The sequence below is a fragment of the Rhinatrema bivittatum genome, chromosome 5, assembly GCF_901001135.1.
Source record: "Rhinatrema bivittatum chromosome 5, aRhiBiv1.1, whole genome shotgun sequence".
Lineage (NCBI taxonomy): Eukaryota > Metazoa > Chordata > Amphibia > Gymnophiona > Rhinatrematidae > Rhinatrema > Rhinatrema bivittatum.
Window position 1 is genome coordinate 99561016 of NC_042619.1, and position 20145 is coordinate 99581160.

General features: G+C 42.1%; 1 protein-coding gene across 1 annotated transcript in view; it reads left to right on the top strand.

Annotated features, from left to right (window-relative positions):
- The window catches only part of RXFP2 (relaxin family peptide receptor 2), a 213145-nt gene that overhangs the window by 30358 nt on the left and 162642 nt on the right, over positions 1–20145 (top strand). The window contains exon 2 of the mRNA XM_029603167.1: positions 12036–12182. Coding sequence (XP_029459027.1) covers positions 12036–12182 — 147 coding nt within the window. The remainder of the gene's footprint in view (positions 1–12035; positions 12183–20145) is intronic.

Below are 20145 nucleotides of genomic sequence, written 5' to 3' on the forward strand. Positions count from 1 at the left end.
CCCAGCCATGTTAATACACTGTGCGGTTCAGTTTGAGGAAGCAGTCAAGGAGTAAAGATGTATTTTTTCCACACTCTGGTGGGGCTTCCCAGCATCAACCAAAGGAATTTAAATTAGAAGTGACACCTCCCAGTGCACTCCCTGCTCGAGGGTCCTTCTTATAATTTAAAGAGATAGACTTTTAAGCCTGATACCCTTTAGGGGCAAAAGGGCTCTCACTAGGGGACCAAAAACCTATGAGCCTACTATGAACTTTAGGTAGGCAAACACCAGTGATGGATCTGCTGCGAGAGACAGTAAAGGCAGAAGAAAGATCCAGTTTAAGCTTTAAGGAATTTTTTGGACTTAAGAAGAGTGGGGAGGTTTTTGGATCCTCCTTCCCCACTGGGATTTCAGAGTGGAGAATTTGCCTGATCCCACTAACTTTTCCCCAAGAGAAGTTCTCCAGAAAGATCAGAGTATAAGGATGAAAGTCTTTAAAGAAGGAAGAATAAGAGCAGGAGACTCCATCTGGATCAATACCATCAAAGAACCAGGACAGGCTGGGTGTCCGAGGAGAAGATGACCAAAGGTAGGATTTTTCAGTAAAGTTGGAGACCCCTCCACTATGATTCCCGCACAGCCGCTGGGAGAGTTTGTACGATTAAGATCACCATGGGGTCTACTCAGAGGTCTGATAAAAGGACACCTACCTATCCAGAATCAAAGCTGTACCATCAGTCAGATGTAAATTCACACTTCTGGATAATGGACTTTAATTTATGAGTATTGATCAATAAACTTTATTTTATCATCCAGACCTGGTCCTGTCTGTTTATTACAGCCTCTCACCTCATGGGAAGCACCACTATAGTATACATACCCTGGCAAACATTTCTCATTGTCTGGGCCATAAGCGAGAGCTTTCCCCCATAAAAAGAGTCCTTCCCCCAGGGATTAAGAGTCAGCATGGGATGGGATGGTTAGCCAGAGCAGCCCCGAGGCAATAAATTAGTTGTGTGCCCTTAGGAGCAGCATTCCTCAAAAAAAGGGAAACACATGTTAAATGCACAATTTTAAATTATGTGTGGAGAGGGCCATAAGAACATAAGAAATTGCCATGCTGGGTCAGACCAAGGGTCCATCAAGCCCAGCATCCTGTTTCCAACAGAGGCCAAAACCAGGCCACAAGAACCTGGCAATTACCCAAACACTAAGAAGATCCCATGCTACTGATGCAATTAATAGCAGTGGCTATTCCCTAAGTAAAATTGATTAATAGCCATTAATGGACTTCTCCTCCAAGAACTTATCCAAACCTTTTTTGAACCCAGCTACACTAACTGCACTAACCACATCCTCTGGCAACAAATTCCAGAGCTTTATTGTGCGTTGAGTGAAAAAGAATTTTCTCTGGCCATGATGGGGGAAAGTTCACTTAAGGTGCCTAATACCCTTGCACTGGCCCCAATTGATAAAAGAAAACAAATTAAACATTAAAAAAAAACAAAACTGAATGAGAAGGGGTTAGCACAATAATTGTTCGCACAGGGCAGCAAAATAGCTAGCACCAGCCCTGTTACGTTTTCGCTTTAGTGGGTATATCAGCATGGTATGCTCTGCTTTACCCACTATTTATTATGCACGTGCTAAACCTCAATTTGCATATAACATTCCCTCTTTTAAATGCGAGTATATGCTAATTTTATGTTTGAATATGTTTATTAAATTTCAACAGCCAGGTACAAAAACACATGTAAGTATTCGACAAAATTAACAAAGCATAGGCGGAGATACGCTGGTTGATCATTCTCAGTGTCTCCATTTGCGTGTACATGTACCATGACATTCCACCCCCTGTAACCCACTCCCTTACCCCCCCCCCACCCATCTTAAGTGTCCCAGCAAACACCAAAAGCAGGCAAATGAAATAACCCAAGTTAATAATCATTAAGAACCAGACTCCGTGCTCAACGCAGCAATGACCAAATATACGCATCCCAGATACGCAAAGACATTTTGTGTTTCCTAGTCATATCCATCTTTTCAACATACTTTTCATGTATACACATAAGATGTATTTGATTCTGCCAATACGTGAGATTCGGAGGGTCGTTACCCACCCAAACATAAAGAATAGATTTTGTGCAAGCAGCAGATCCTTCCTTATCCAGAGTCTTCTAAACCTCTGCTCCAGGGTCTTATCTCGCAGTTGAACAAAAAGGAGTACATTAGTGTGCAGAGGTAGCCGAATACCTGCAACCTGACATATATACTGAATTACCACCCTCCTGAAAAAAGCAATTTTGGAACACCCCCAAAACTGATGTCCCAAAGTGCCAGGTACTTGATTACATTTTTCACATATTGCAGAATTTACAATCTTCACTTGCAGATAATAATATCTAATGAGAAATTTATACTGAACCTCCCTTAGATCTAAATTACTGGTAAGGGATGCTATGAGCTTAAAGAACAACGCATACTGGAATTCAGTCATAGCCAAGGGAAGCTCTCTCTGCCAACTGGATAGTGTGGGCCCAAAATTGAGGGGCGGCTTTAAATCTAAGAGAAGCTTATAAAAAAAAGGAAATAGAATGGCGAGAAGGATCTTCCACGTCAAATATATCTGGCAATAATGCTCTCTTATCCTCATCCCAATCTTTCACCAGGAGAGACCTAATATAACTTTTAACTTGCAGGTGAGCAAAAAATTGTTTATTATTCAACCTGAATTCCTCCACTAAAGTCGGAAATAGTTTGAACCCCTCCCCATCATCCAGAAATTGAGCAATCTCAAGCAACCCTTTAGATGCCCAAAGCCTGAAAGTCCCATTGGAAAGCCCCGGCTGAAACTTAGCATTGCCCACCAAAGGCAAAACCTGGGAAACGTTACTTCTTAACTGTAGAGAAGCACAAAAATAGTGCCAGGATAACAGCAAAGGGGTGTCTAGCAAACCATCTTTTAGATATTTCGGTATCTCCTTCAAAGAGGAGTGCAAAAGGTACCCCAAATTCTTACAAGAAGGAAAATGTTCCAGTTCATTCTCAGTGGAAGTCTAAAATTAGTTCCTAACAGCCAGTTCACAGGTAATCTATCCTAGATTGGGTACCATGTGCCGTAGAAACGTGTATAAATTCTCTGTGAAAAGGGTGAAGCATCCGCCAAGTGTCCACCAAATCTAATGCAGAACAAAGATATGGGATCCCCTTATTTAAACTCTGAGACGGTGCCGGCGCAGGTTGCAACTTGTCTAAGCTGTTATCCATCACACAAATGAAGTCCCCTCCCCAACCACCATCGGGATATTCATGAGTGGCACCAAAAGCTTTACAAGGCTCTGGAAAAACACATGATCATAATTATTTGGGGCGTACATATTGCAAAGCACAACTGGCTTCCCATACAGAGTGCCTTCCACAATGACATAATGACCATCAACATTGGCGGTGATCTGGGTCTCTTGAAAAGGAATCGTCTTCCCAATTAAAATTGCTACCTCTGCTTTCTTAGAACTTGATTAGGCCGAGTACACCTTACCCAGCCATTGTCTGCATAATTTACTATGCTCAGTGGCACTGAGATGCGTTTCCTGCAATATTGCTATATGTACTAGGGATGTGAATCGTTTTTTGACGATTTAAAATATCGTCCGATATATTTTAAATCGTCAAAAATCGTTAGAAGCGTGATACAATAGGAATTCCCCCGATTTATCGTCAAAAATCGTAAATCGGGGGAAGGGGGAGGGGAAGGGGGAGGGCGGAAAAACCGGCACACTAAAACAACCCTAAAACCCACCCCGACCCTTTAAAATAAATCCCCCACCCTCCTGAACCCCCCCAAAATGCCTTAAATTACCTGGGGTCCAGAGTGGGGGTCCCGGTGTGATCTTTTACTCTCGGGCCTGCGGTGCGTTGTAGAAATGGCGCCGGCGCTACCTTTGCCCTAAGGTAGCGCCGGCGCCATTTTGTTTTTTGTCCCCCGACGTCAGGAGCGTAGGAGATCGCTCCCGGACCCCCGCTGGACCCCCAGGGACTTTTGGCCAGCTTGGGGGGCCTCCTGACCCCCACAAGACTTGCCAAAAGTCCAGTGGGGGTCCGGGAGCGATCTCCTACGCTCCTGACGTTGTTTTGCCGTACAAAATGGCACCGGCCATATGCTATGGCTGGCGCCATTTTGTACGGCAAAACAACGTCAGGAGCGTAGGAGATCGCTCCCGGACCCCCGCTGGACCCCCAGGGACTTTTGGCCAATGATTCAAGTGCAGGAGGTCGCTCCCGGACCCCCGCTGGACTTTTGGCAAGTCTTGTGGGGGTCAGGAGGCCCCCCCAAGCTGGCCAAAAGTCCCTGGGGGTCCAGCGGAGGTCCGGGAGTGATCTCCTACGCTCCTGACGTCAGGGGACAAAAAACAAAATGGCGCCGGCGCTACCTTTGACAGGGCAAAGGTAGCGCCGGCGCCATTTCTACAACGCACTGCAGGCCCGAGAGTAAAAGATCACACCGGGACCCCCGCTCTGGACCCCAGGTAATTTAAGGCATTTTGGGGGGGTTCGGGAGGGTGGGGGATTTATTTTAAAGGGTCGGGGTGGGTTTTAGGGTTGTTTTAGTGTGCCGGTTTTCCCGCCCTCCCCCGATTTACAATTTACACGATATTTACAAAAACAAAACCACGACGATCCGATTCCCTCCCCCCCCAGCCGAAATCGATCGTTAAGACGATCGATCACACGATTCACATCTCTAATATGTACCCTCCATCTCTGTATGGCTTGCAGTATTTTAAAATGCTTAACCATGGATCCTATACCACACACATTCCCACGCATCATGTGGCTGTAGCCATTCACACGTCTCCACTCAAGCACAAGAGAAAGTGAAACTGTTTGCGTAACATATGAAAAAGCTAGTCGAGGCTTCCCAGCCTAGGCCCCAACCAGGCATTCTGCCCTAGCAGAGTAATTACCAAATACACTGGAGAGTGCCATAACAGTGGGACAGCCAAAACCATCTGCAGAACACCTCTCCTTTCTCCCACCCCACTACTCCTCCCCCCTCCCCCCTTCCCCCTACACTCCCCACCCGCCCCAACTCCCCCCCTCTCTGACCAACCCCCCATTGAATATAAACCCTCTGAACCATGAGCAACAGGGAGGCACCTGTACATTATAAGCTACGGCCCCACTCCCCAATCAAAAAAGAAAAATGCAGAAAAAGTTAGCCCCCCATCACCTCCCTCTCCCTTCAAAACTAACAACAGTCACAGAAATGAACTCCAGATAGGAAATTATTTTTGTCCAGGTAGGATTTACGCGCGCAGGGCTTTTAAAATCTAGCCCTTAGTGTGCATTATAAACTTTAATGTACTGAGTATGATATTAAAAAAACAAACACTTGTACTAGATCAGTATAGCTAACATAAATATAACATTTTACTCTTTTCTAAAAATCGTGATTTCAAGTTGCTCCAGACTTCCAAAACAGCATTTACACATTAGGGTAATACCATGCTGCTGTTTTTAGAGCTTGTTAATTAGATTCTAGAAAAGCATGCACTAGCAGTTTCAGTTTAAAATCAAACACATTTTACGTTAACATACTAATAGTATGAACTGTGATTTCTATAACTGTGGAACCTTTAACAAAGTTCTGAGAGCTGAACACTGAACCCGTGAAAGTGTGAGCAGGCTCAGCCTCCTGTTCATAATAGTCAAAGTGGAAATGTAAACAAATGTTTTTTTTTCTCCATCATATCAGGCATATCTGAACTCGTTCCCCTTGCATCTCAATTTAATTTCTAAAGTGGAAATTTCAGGAGAGATAATATTGTACTGCCCCCTGATGGTCATACAAGTAATAGAATTAATTCATATCGTATCTGTCATTATGACATTAGGCAAACTAAAATGCAAGCTACAAATTATTTCCCCCAGCAGTACATAGCTGTGATAAGCATGTTTAATGTGAATCAGACTTTCTGAAATGAAGAAAACAGAATGTTTTTGAAAGGAAATTGCCGCTATTTGTCAATTTTATAACTGTCCTGTTAAAATAAGTTCAAGTGTACCAATGCTGATATCTGCTGAGGCCAAGTATTTCTTGTTTATTTATTTATTTGTTTGTTTTTATATACCAATGTTCGATTTTACATATCACAACGGTTTACAGACAACTGAGGGGAGCAGGAAACAAGACGTTTCCTTATGTCAAATACATGGAATGTATAAAACAGTTAAATCATAAAGTTAAAGTAAACTAAGTTAAACTAAGTGCCACTTGTCACAACGATTAACGAATAGCTAAGTAGGGTAGGGAGCCAGGTGATCCCTTTTGTCAAATACATCAAGCATTATAAAAGTTAAAAGAAACAAGTTAAACCAATGGTCAGGGTGCAGTTCTTATCTGTTACAAGTGAACATGTATCATTGGCTGATGGTCCAGTACATCCTTTGGTTTATAATAGTGAGCGTTGTAACTACTTAAGGCTGAAAGATCGATGGTTAAGCAAATGGTCAAGGTGTAATTGTTATATATTACAAGTTAATACGATGATTACTTGATGGTTGAACAAGGCTGGGTATGAATAATATGAGACAGTTCGGTGTACATTGGGTGGAGGGGGGAAGTTTGGGGAAATTCTCATGTTTGTTGCAGCGGAATAGCTATGGTAGATTGGCAGCGGGCAAAAAGTCAATGGGGTGGAAGTTGCAGAAGAGTCAGAGTTTGTTTTTTTTTTAGGGGGGGGAAGGGGGTAGGAGTTAGAGTGAATTGACGGTAATTGATTATAGATTGTTGAGGAGGATATCCGGTTTGGGATTGAGGTCATGTTATTGCTGCAAAGGCTTTGTGAAATAACCAGGTTTTAAGATTTTTCTTGAATGATTGAGTTGATGGTTCTGTCCTTAATCCGATGAGGAGTTTGTTCCATAGGGTGGGGCCGGCAAGTGATAGCGCTCGTTCTCTTGTAGATGATCTGTGTGTGGTTTTCGGGGAAGATGTTTGTAGGAGTCCGGTAGGTAAAATGTATTAAATATGTAACCTGTGGTAAACTTCTAAAACAAATTAAGAATGCCCTGTATACTTTTATACAAATATATTCATTCTGAAATTACAGTATCAAGCATACAACATTTGAATAAAGTAGTATAGAGTTGCTGTGTAAGTCTGCTTGAATACATAACAAAAAAAAAAAAAATTAAGATAACCTAGCTTGATGTTACCCAGGTAGTCTAGAGAGTCCATCAAGCAAGGTTGAGAGAACATTGCACAAATATCATCTTTGAGTGAGTTTCCTCACTCCGAGGGTCATTAAATCTTCACAAGAGAGCACTGTTCTGTTCGTATGTCTCACCTTGAATGAACCTCTACACTAATACCTAAACCTCACCTCAAGTTACTAGGGGGGCCTCCCATAGAGATATAAATACCTATCTAGTGTAAGCACATTACGGCTAGGTTCTCTCTCCCTCTCCTTCTCTCCCTCTCCCTCTCTCTCTCTCAACATGGTCCCCCCAGTGGTTGTATGTAAGAAATACCACAATTCTGGTACTTATCTGTGCTAACCTATACCTTCACATAGGTATTAGCACAAATTGCAATAAACTGCCTATTACTATAAAACACACTCCTTTTTCTATCACATGCAATATTTAGTGCATTTTGATAAATCCAAGCCTAAGTTATCCGGCCTTGTGTGTCCAGATAAGCAGCCACTTAAACGTATATCTTCAAAAGATATCCAGTTCAGTGGCACTACTGTAGAAAAAAAACAAAAACATCCAAATTCTCTCATAGGAGTAACTTGTCTAATTATGGCATGACCATAGTATCTCTGGCTGCTGACTCTACACAAATTATGTATCTTGTCTGTTCAAGGCACTAACAATTATAATCACAGATGATATCCAGTCACTGTGAGCATCATTATTTTAGAAAAAACTATTGATAACAGAAATAAAAGGTACTTACAAAATCTAGAAGAGTTGAATATAGAATTCAGGAACGCAACTGACAACAGATGGTAAAATCCCAACACTAATTCAGTGCTCTGAAAACAGAATTTCTGCATCAGGGGTCACAAATAGTCATTACCACTAGCAGAGCACTTTCTGAATAATAAAATCCTTATGTTGTCCAGCACATCCATTCCAGAAAAAAATCTCTTCTCTCACTTCCAGCACTAGATATCCTTCACATTCCTATAGCTAAAAAATTGTTGTAAATGAAAGTAGGTGAGTGCTAAATCATTCAAAAAGGCACAAAATCACAACTGCTAAGAAAAATGTATATTTTTGTAAACTGTTATGATGGCTCTACCGAATGACGGTATATAAAACTCAACAAATAAATAAATAAATAAATAAAATTATAATCCAGGCCATCCTCCACAACTATTTGAACCCTAGATGAGGATATACTTGCTTTTGCTGAATTTTTTGCTTTACTTCATGTGTTCTATGTGGTTTCACTTTAATTTTCAGCACAATTGTAATTTTTGTCATGCATTTACTGATCTCAGGGATCCCAGTCAGCTTCAGTAACCTGCAGATACTGTATTTCAAGATAACAACAATACACCAGAGAATGCCTTATGCTCTTTTTTAACTATGTAAAGCTAGTTCCAACCTACAGACGCTTTATGATAACAATATATTAGATTATGTTTTACAGGATATACCTTTTGACAATCTGTGTGCACATCTGAATCTATTGTGATACTGTGCATTTTTTAATTAATGTATTTAAAAAATGTATATTCTCTTAAAATGAGCTCATGCTAGGCGGATTACAGATAAGCAAGTAAAAAATATAGGACAGATTATATCATAATAAAATAACATAAAACATAGTAAAATCATAATAAGATCAGCCCTCAATATACTAAACACTGTCATAAACAATATGTCTTGCTTTTATATTAACAATGTTGTAGCTGAGTTTCTAAAAAAATAGAGATAAAACCAGTTATAATAATTATTCCTCACCTACACCCAAAGCTTCAACAATCAGAGCTTTTAGTTTTTTTCCGAAGATCTTTACGTCTGATAATGAATTCCATCACTTGGGATTGATAATTGAAAAGGCCCGATTACACATCTCCTGAAGAATGGCTAAGAGTGCAATTACTTTCATTCACAACATTTTTATCTATAGGAACGTGAAAGATATCAAGTGCTGGAAGTGAAAAAAGAGATTTTTTTTTCTGGAACAACATAAGGATTTTATTATTCAGGAAGTGCTCTGCTAGTGATAACGACTGAGACATCATTTGTGACCCCTGATGCAGAAATTCAGTTTCTGAAACACTGAATTAGTGTCAGAACTTTACCATCTGTTGTCAGCTGCATTCCTGATTTCTGTATTCAACTCTTCCAGATAAGTGCATTTTATTTGCATTATCAAAATTATTTCTAAAAAAATGATTTTCACAGTGATTGGATATGACCTATGATTATAATTATTAGTGCTCTGACAGACACGAAACATGTAATCTGTGTCAGTGGCCAGAGATATTTATTTATTTATTTATTTTTCTATACCGACATTCGATTTGACATATCACATATTGTGGTCATACCGTAAATAGAAATGTTTTGTTTCTGTTCGCTTTAACTGGATGAGTGAATTTTCTGTTTTTGGATTTAGTTTGGTTTTTTATTCACTCTTTTGGGCCTCAATTATAGTGCAAAAACAAAACAAAACGTCACCATGGGCCTCCCGACCCAATTCCCAAATATAATAAACCCCTGATCGCCATGATCCCTCTCAAAGCACTTCGAAACCAAAATCTCGGCTACAGCCATCTAGCCTGTCTCCTCTCCCTCCCTGCTAAATACTAAAACAAAATATTGCCTACTCACCACCCCGCACATTCCACTTGAAGCCACTACCTTTTCCCCGAAGCCCTCCCATCCACCCAGGTCCTGAATCGTGTCCCCGTTTTGACACCTGGGATTGCAGTATACTTTGATCCCAAATTACGATAACTTTGACACCGGCACGCGGGCGCACATACACACGCGTAAGCCTTTGGCCAGTTCACGTCAAAGGACAAGGCCGTTTTATAACAAATGCGTGTATATGCCACATGATATAAAATAGGCTACACGCGCGTGCATGTTCGCACAATTTTATATGGATGCATGCGTGAATGTGCAAATGCCACCTCTCCTGTGCAGGTGGAGGGCTTTCATTAGAAACGTGCGCAACGTAATTACCAGTTTCCACAGTTTTTTCATAATTCACCCAGGTAAGGAAACCGCCCCCCCCCTAGTTAAAGAGCCTCCTTAGCACCGAGCCCTAAAACCCCACTGACTAAGTCTAGATTTTTACAACATTTCTTTTTACAACTTACACACTATCCATAGCAGTAGTAAAGTTACGGGGTAGGAGACCCCGGCATGCGCTTGCGTGTATAAATACTTATGCTCACATTTCATGTTAAAGTCCCGGAAAGCCCATGCCCCGCCCCTTTTTTGGAAGGTCCTATATGTGTGCATACTGGGAGATATGCATGTACAAGGACGGCTTTTAAAATCTGCTGAACGAGTGCCAGCCAGTTATACTCAGTTATCTCCCAGTTTTGACGCACACCGTTCTATAAAAATTCACCCCCAAGAGCACAATTGTTCAGCCTAGCCTAGCACTGGATAAGTGGGAGAACTTCGGGGGAAGGGTAACAGAATGGGGGGTGACAAGGAAGCAATATTTTTTTTTTTAATATTTAGCGGGGAAGGAGGGAAGAGGCCTAGAAGGCTGGCACTGAAATGTTGGTTTAGAAGGAGTTTAGAAGGGAGGTAGGATCACAGCCAGCAAGGGTTGGATAAAATTTGAGGGGAGGGGAGGACTCAGGTTAGGAGGCCCACAGTTAAGGTTTTTTTTCTACAGGAGTGCCACTTAACAAGATATCTTTTGAAGATATCTTGTTAAGTGGATGGTTATCCGGCCACACAAGGCTAGATAACTTTAGACCTTACTGGCCATATTCAAAAGTTGGCCAGTTAAGTTTAAAATAATTTGGTTAAAGTTAACTGGATAACTTTAAGCGAGTATATTCAGCAGGATAAATGTCCTTCTGAATATTCGAGACACGTTATCCAGCTAGCTTTAGCCAGATATCTTGTCCACTTGCCGGCTTACTGAATATCGACCTCTAAGAATAGCAGCACTCAACCAACCTCCCAACCAACCTCCCTACCAGTAATTAATCAGAGGGTAGGATGGAACATGAGGATATTAATTTGCTTGGAGCTTTTATACACAAAGTATTGCTGAAAGATGGGAATACAGTAAGACATTGAGGCCGAGGAATATGAATGATTTAATTTCAGTTTATAACACATACGGAGTGTTGTTTAAGGACTGTACATAGATGCAAAGGATATCATAATTACAATAATTGACTACATTTTGATATATGTAAAAGAAAACAGAAGAACATTAGTAGGAAGATGGTGGTTGACAGTTTATGATTATATGTACATCATAGCACCTGTATCCCGAGGTGGTGAGGGGTTGCTATTTTATATGAAACTATCAACACACCTCCTCTTCATAGTTCTCTTGTTTTTAGAGTTATTGAGTGATTCTAGCATATATATATATATATAAATCTTTTGGGGTCCTAAATGATTAGATCCAGGTGTTTTTATATATAGTATCACTTAAGTATAGTTGTGGTGAGTTTTGGATAATACTTTAATTTTGTCATACAAAGTGGAACAGTAAAGGGTGTGGAAGGATGCATTCTGAGTTCTTGTGCCGATATGTGACAGCCTTACAAAAAATAGACAGGACAGGTCACAATCATAGCAATAGCACAGCTTTCCTTTACAGAGCACAGCTAAAGAGAAATACATTATTGCTACAAGATCCATCAGTGTGAAGAATAAAGTATATTATTGCCTAGGGAGAAGATATTTTTCATGTTAGGCTCAAGCTGAATTAGGAGTTAATTGGATACCACTTTCTGTAAAGAAATACCATTGATTTTCAGAGCCCACTCAATATTACTAAAATATGTAATGTAATTTAAATATTTTCTCTATATCTTCAGCATATGCAAATGTTATTGTCAACCCCAACATTCCAGTTTGCCAAGCAGGCTATTTTCCATGTGGAAATCAGACAACATGCTTACCGCGTGCCTTTCATTGTGATGGTGTGAAAAACTGTGAAAATGGAGCAGATGAAGAAAATTGTAGTGAGTATAATAATTCAACTTAATACTTTACATCCAGATGAGTGGATCATGGTAAAGATAATTTCCTATAACCATTGGGCTATTTGAAAATTGAATGAAGGCATTCCTGGGTGTGAGGAGCGCAATAACAGTTCATTTTGTATTTCTAAACTATGTGAATTGTTTTTAATTGGAAAAGGTACCCAAGGCACAATTAAGTGCAAGTGTGTGTGGGTACTTTTTTCTTTAGGCAATTTTCAAAGTGAAAATATGTGCACAGTTTCACTTTCAAAACTATGTAAAAAGTATCTACAGACATTGCCACAATGAAAACTGCCCTCAAAATGCTTTACAATCATATTGCTTCAGAAACATACAGCCAGCCTGGACAGGAAAAGATGTAATGTCCATTCTTTCTAGTAACAGGATGCTGCATGAAAAAGCATGAAATGGGAGAAGAGACTAAAATTAGTAGGTCTTTATTTAAAGCTGGCTTTTGAAGTTACTTAGCAGGCTATAACTTATCCGGCTAAGTTACAAGGTTTATTCAACGGTACATCTGAATATATGCATATATATCTGCTCTTAGCTGGATAAGTTATAACCAGCTAAGTTTAGACCTGCTGTATGGCACATCTATACTGAGCATTGGTAGTTAGCCGCATAACTTATATAGCTAACTTTCTGCACCCTGATCCGCCCACTACATGCCCACAAGTTATATGGCTAACTTTTTAGCCACATAAATGACTTATATGACTAAGCAGCAGTGGCTGCTGAACATAGGCACATATTCAGCAGTTGCTACTTAGCCGCATAAGTTACACTTATCCAGATAAATAGCACTGAACGCGCTTTGAATATTGACCTCAGTGTTCTTACATAGTAACATACTAAATGACAGCATACAAAGATCAAAATGATCTATCCTGTCTGCCCAGTTGAGATTTGTCCACGTTGACTAGATGTGAAAAAAATAGAGGTTGCATCCTTAATGCAAGGCACTCCCAGTTCTCGAGTGCTAGGCGGCCCCAGGTCAGACTTACTTGGCCTGCTTTCACTGCTGAAGGAAATGGACAGCTGCGGTTTTCGGGTGAGCTCCAAATGTTCTGGCTCTCTCACCAAGGAGTAACTCCCACCCATAATAAGGAACAATGACATGGCAGGTAGGTGTGGGTCATTCTCTTGATGAACAAGAGGGCTTGCCACCCCTCACAGGTCAGCATGATTGGTCTCCAGTGCTGCTGCATGTGGCAACATGCGCATTCCAGGCCCATATGGAGAAATCGCTCACTGTAACACCAACCATACTCTACTGGTCACCTGACAAGCAGCAGGATATTCAATGCACTGTTCAGGATGGTACTTACGGACCATGGTTGATGACAGAATGGTTGCAGCAGCAATATGGTGATGAAAACCACTCAGAGGTGGCACCCACTGGTACTGGTGCTCCAGACAATTTTTGGCTGCAAGCACAGATGGTCACTGGAGGCATGGCCACCATACTTGAATCATGGATGGAGCAATAGTTTCCAGCAAAATCATGGTCCTCTGTAAGGAATTGTGAAACGGCCCTTTGGCAATCTCGCATGATCCGGTAGTCTCTTGGTTGGTGAAGTCAAAATCCAATTTGAAGAAAACGTTTTGTTGTAGCAAACTAGTGCTCAGCACAGTGAGAATGCATGACTCTCTCTTCTCCTGCGTCTGCACGGCAATTGGCTCCTCATGCTTTTCAGGCATTCATGGCACTGCATCCCCAACGTGGATAACATGATGATGTAGTACTCCTTTGCAGCTGCGCACAATTAGTTTGGTGACTCTGGCGCCACGGCCAGCTTCTCTGACATGCGCAATACCAATATCCTCATGTAGACTTTGCGCATTTAGCTCCTGCAAGATGCCCCAATGGTGGGAACATTGGCCATCTTTAGCAAATGTTGCAGTTTGCCAAAACTCAGCAGTTTCACTCCAAAACGCAGCAAAAACTATCACAAATATCACAAAACACAGTTCTTTCACTTTAGGGCTCTGGTAAAAATAGGGTCCTTATTTGGGTGCCACTTTATATAACCCCCCTCTCTGGTTTAGGGACCAGGAGGGCAGAGGCACACAAGGGTTCTGGGGCCAATCCTTTAATTTTCTCCCATTCAGACACAGTACAGAGATCTCTGGACAGGGTTCTTTTCGAAAGGGATGGAGAACATAATCCTCCAGGGCCGAAGATGGCTGGGGTGACTTTCAGTTTGTTGTCCTGGGGGGGGTAACAGGTCTTTATCAGCTTTGAAAGATGTGAGTGTCCCAAAAGACTCTGGGGGCTCAGATTCAGTGTCCAAAATTAAATCTTTACTGTCAGAGTTCTTAAATGGTAGAAATGGCCCTTTCACAACAGTTCTTGCCTTGGCTGAAATAAAGCTCTCTTTGTCACCCTGGGGGGTTTACCTAACCAAGGGTCTGATTTACTAACGTTTTTCTTCCATTCTGTGTCCATGGAAAAAATGCTTAGAAAATGAGGCCCCAAATAAAATTCATTAGCCTTCTTTGTCAAGCTTTCAATAGATAGTCTGGCACATTCACAGGTAGAGTCTGAAAAAGATAGGTAAGTTTCGGTAAGATATTCATTTTGATGGCTGCTATCCTACCGACCCAAGAAATGTGATAGCAGCTCCATTCTTCCAGGTCTTTACAAATTCTAGACCATAATGGAAGATAATTCAAGCCACTGAAGAAAAAATACACCAAATTTCATTTTTTCTAGGGTTTTAAACAAAAAGGGCCAGTGGACCAAGTCAAATGCTTTCTCTGCATCAATGGAAAGGACCAATGGGGGGCACTCTGCTGTTTAACCCACCAGATAATATCTGTTCTCTTGCATACGTTATCTGCTGCCATATGCCCTGGAATAAAGCTGGCCTGATCTGAGGGAACAATTTAGGCTATGAAGCCATTCAATCTTGTAGCTAAAATTTTGGCTAATAGCTTCAAATCTATGTTAAGCAAGGATATCAGGCGAATAGAGCCGCAAAGAGTTGGATCGCAGCCCGGCTTAGCCAAAACTGTAATACCTGCTAGATTGGAGGAAGAAAGTAAAGTGCTATCAGACCATAGAAAGTTAAAAAGTTTAGCCAGGATTGGAGTTAAATATTTAGCAAAAACCTGATAGAACAGAGAAGTGAAGCCATCAAGTCATGGTGACTTTTCTGGTTTGAACGACTTTATTCCTGCGGATATTTCTAGTTCTGTAATTTCCTTATCCAATTGAAGCTGATGTAAATCAGAAATAGTGGGAAGGGAAACATTATCCAGATAATTAACGATGTCCCCAGAAGAAACATCAGTAGCAAAACTATATAAATTTGAATAAAATTGCAAAACGTACTCTTGAACAGACTTATTATTAGTCAGAATATTCCCCAATTGGTCCTGGATCTGAACCACCATTTTTCAATTTATTGGCCAATAATTTCATGACTTTATTGCCCCCCTCAAAAAATGAATGTTGAGCTAATTCCATCTGGTGTGCTATTGATGCAGCCTCAAGAGCAACCAGCTTATTATGTAGCTCAGTCAACAGATTATAAACTTGAGGGGACCCTGTAAGTTTATGTTTAGATTTTAAGTGACCCATTTGGGTCAACAGGAGGCTTCGTTCATGTTCCTTCACTTTTTTAATATAAGCCGCTCTACACATAAATTTTCCACATATCACAGCTTTCAGGCAGTCCCATAGTACTGCTGGAGTACCAGATCCATCATCATTCTGAATTAAATATTCCTGAATAGCCCCACCTATCTGATCAACAAAAGTTGTATTATCTAGAAGGGAGTCATTCAGTCTCCAGAATCTTTGACTTTTATCATAATTGTGAAAGGACATTGCAAAGCAAACCAGAGCGTGATCTGACCACAACATGGGTTCAATATCAGTTCTGGATACCCAATTTACAATCTCCTTATTGACCAAAAACAAATCAATAGGAGAATAAGTTTGATGAGGGCTTGAGAAAAAGGTGAAATTTTGCAACTTGGGAATTCTCGACCTCCATATATCTAGCACATTCTCCTGAGACATCAGCCACTTAAGTGCCTCCCTAGATGATTTAGAATCTGAACTTCACTCCAAGGAGTTATCCAAGTGTTGTGTTCCGCGCCCGTGGCCGTTCATGGGCGTGGTCCCCTACCTCGTCCTCCAACCACGGCGGGGCCGACTGCCCCGCGCCGGGCCCGGCACCTCCGCGCGGCAGCGTGAGTCCCCGGGCTGACCGCCGGGATCGGAGCCGCTCCTGCTCCTCCCTCGCAGCCGCCACTGCTCTCCTCCGTAGCCTGGATCCAAGATGGCCGCCGCCATCCTTAGGCACGAGGCCGCGCCTCTTCATTTGATTTAAAGGGACCTCGTCCCTTTAAGTGGATTCAGCTGATTCCTATCTCCAGAGTCAGAGGAAGTATAAAGGGAGACTTCCTCTGACCATTCCTTGACTTGGCAATGTCTCCTGTGAGCTTTGTCTAGTCTGCTTGCTTCGGTGAGTTCCTCGAGCTTGGCTTCTGGTTCCTGGTTCCTGACTTCGGATTGGCTTACGGTGATTCTCTGGTTCCTGACTTCGGATTGGCTTACGGTGATTCTCTGGTTCCTGACTTCGGATTAGCAAGTGGTGATTCTCCGGCGTACGACTTCGGACTGGTGAGCGATGACCCTCTGGCACTCGACCTAGGACTTCTTCAAGACTACCATCTCCAAGGGCCCGCCTAAGTCCCAGCGGCCCGGGTCCCTATGGGCTCCTCCCAGGGGGACCACGGGCTTCCAGGGTGAAGCTCCAGTCAGCCCGTGCACCGTCACCTGACCTCTCAAAGGTCCACCTAAGTCCCAGTGGTCTGGGCTCCTACTGGCTCCTCCTGGGGGTACAGCAGACTTCCAGGGGTGAAGATACCACTCCTCTTCTTGAGTCTTCCTCCGCTTCCACTGTCGCCAGAGTCTCCAGTGCCAAGGGTCCACGGTCACATCTTCGGTTCCTGCCTCGCCACCCCATGGGAGAACCTTCGGGTCTTCCCCAAGGTATTCCATCCTCCCATCAGCCCAAGGGTCCACAAACCCAAGCTTAACACCAAGAATGGATTTATGGTCATATTGAAGTCACCCCCTATGATTAGGTTCCCTTCCACTTTACCCTGTAAGAAGCCCTCCAAAGAGTTAAAAAAAATGTCACTTCTGAAAATTCAGAGAATATAAATTAAGAAAGGTATGTCTCCCCCCACTCTAATAACAAGCATTAGATAATGACCTCCCGGATATGAATAACATGATTTGAACTCATAGTGAAAATCTTTTTGTAAAACAATACCTACCCCAGCATATTTCGTTAATCGAGAATACGCAGCCCAGTACTGATGGGGAAATTTATCAGAATGCATTAGAGTTTCATACCTTCTCTTTAAGTGTGTTTCCTAAAAGAACACAATATCTGCTTGAAATCTCTCTAATTGTTTATAAATCAGTCACCACTTCCTGAAGGAGTTGTGACCCTTCACATTTAAAGAAATAAACTTAAATTCCGCCAAGATATGTAATTAAGGCAATAACCTCCAAGAAAGAGTTTAGCAAAAAATCTCCCCAAACATTGTTTTAACCCCATATCAGTATCCCACAACCATGTAATCAGGTGCCAGAGAACGGTATTTGCTGGATAAGTAACCCCATTCACAGAAATCCTGCCAAGCTTTCCTTATGACAAAAATACCCCCCTCGAAAAGCATCTACTTAGAACATCAACCCCCCCCCCCCCCCAGGAACAGTGGAAAACCAACTCCAATTCCAAAACCACCATAGGAGGAAGTAGCATAGAAACCGGGATAAAACCTCCCCTACAGGCGGGCCAAAATTGAGAAAACTAACAAATATAAGTGCACAATCATAAAAATATTGTGTTACCTGGTATCCATCAAAGCAACATAATTATTTAGTGCCATCTATAGTAAACACATACACATGAACAATCTGTAAGAAAAAGAAAAAAAGAAATATTTTAGCAATGGCTATCAGTGGGCAAAATAAGTCACAAGACCCAAATAAGAAAAGTATCGGGACTCAAATAGCATCTGTGGATTGAGTCGAGCCTTCAGAGTTGCGACGTAGTCTGCGGCCTCCCTTCGCAACCCTCTGACAGCAGGGGGTTCCTCCCGGGACTGCGACGGGGCCTTAGACTTGGGCCTGAGCATTGGAATACTGTAGCTAGCCTCTCGTAGAATCCCTGCTGCCTCATCCACTGATTTAACTCGATGCAACGTACTGCTGACTGAAAAACAAAGTCCAAATGGGTATAGCCATCTGCAGCTCACATTTTCAGCACGTATTACACTAGTAACCTCTCGGAACTCCTGCCTTTTCCAAAGTGCAGTGGAAGAGATATTGGCAAAAATAGCAATATCGACCCCCTCCCATTTCCAAGACCACTGTATCCTTGCAATGTTGAAAATTTGCTCCTTGAGTGTGTAAGAATGAAAATACACTATGATGTTCCGAGGTCTATTTGCAATCCTGGGCCCCAATGATCTGTGCACTCTCTCCAGTTTTATAATCAGCGAAGAGGAAGCCATAGAATTTTCCCCCTCTGATAGCAGGCTCTGGAAGATCTTTTCAACCACTGCACCACAGTCTGAGAATTCAGGGGACTCAGGTATTGAACGGAAGCGTAAGTTACACCTGCAATTTCTATTCTCAAGGTCCATAAATTTTTTTGACAATAAGACACATTCAGATTGAGTAGCAGCGTGTTCTTTCTACAGGTGCTTCCAGTCTTCCACTTGTGAGTCTACCCGCAGTTCTGTTTAGTTGGTCCTTCACCCTAGTTCCATTATCTATTCTTGGATCTCCGACATTAAGTTCATTATTTCTTGTTTATAGGACTTTATGTCCTACCGAAGATCACCGAACCAGGTGAGCATCTCAGCTCTCGCATTCAGGATCCCATTGTCTAAATTTGTTGGACGTTTATGGGAGTCATCTGCTGCCATCTTCTCTGCGTCGGCCTCAGGACCCTCGTCTAATTTCGCATAAGAAAATTTGCGAAAATCCACAGACTTCTTTTTGACTGACATCAGCACGCTGCTGGGATCCAAATCGATCTTAAAGGCAATGAATTAAGCTCGGATGCCTTAGATATTAGCCAGATTAGCCCGCTTGATCAAGGAACACAATTTCAAGCTGCTGCCTTGGGCGTGACGTCACTTCCTCTGGCTGGGGAATCCTAACAATCACCGGATCCCTTCCCACAATATCTGAAGTTTACATTGAATCCAGAACTTCACCTTGCAGTGTCCTCTGTCCCGGGGTGGAAACTCTGGTTGAGGGTCTCCTGATGTCTCTCCCTTGTTGATTTTTCTTCAAAAGATAGAAGCTGGCCTCCCAGGAGGAAAGGTCTGTACTAGAAACAGTTACCAAAAGTCTCCAGTTCAGGGGAAAAGAAGGGGGCAGAAAAAATCTCCCTTTCCTCAAATGGAAAATACAGGCTTGCAAGAACTTGAATCAGGATCTCTTCTCTCACAAGGTGCTGCAACCTCCTCTTATGCTGGTTGAAAAGGTACTCAGTCCCTCCTGATCACCCTGAGCAGGGAATTCAACCTGCCAGGAATGGAACAGGTCAATGCTTTCTTAAAAACCCCTATTACAGGAACTGGCAATGAATGTGCCTCTCTGCTCCTTTGTCAGACTGTTGGCCTAACTCAGAGACCACACATGAAACACAACCTTCTCCTTCAAAAGCAAAATATATCTGCCTTGCTCTTACCTAATCTAGCTCCCCCTTCCCCTTGTGCCTAAGTGACGTCCAAGTCCAGATAAACTTTGGAGGAGATGCGGTACTGAATGGTTTGTTCCTCTATAATTACCAGCTGAAAGCCAGCTGGTTAGGCTTTGTCTAACCTAAAGGATTGCAGATTTACCTACATTCAGTTTCAACTTGCTCCATGCTACTGCCTCCAGGTCCTGTTCAAT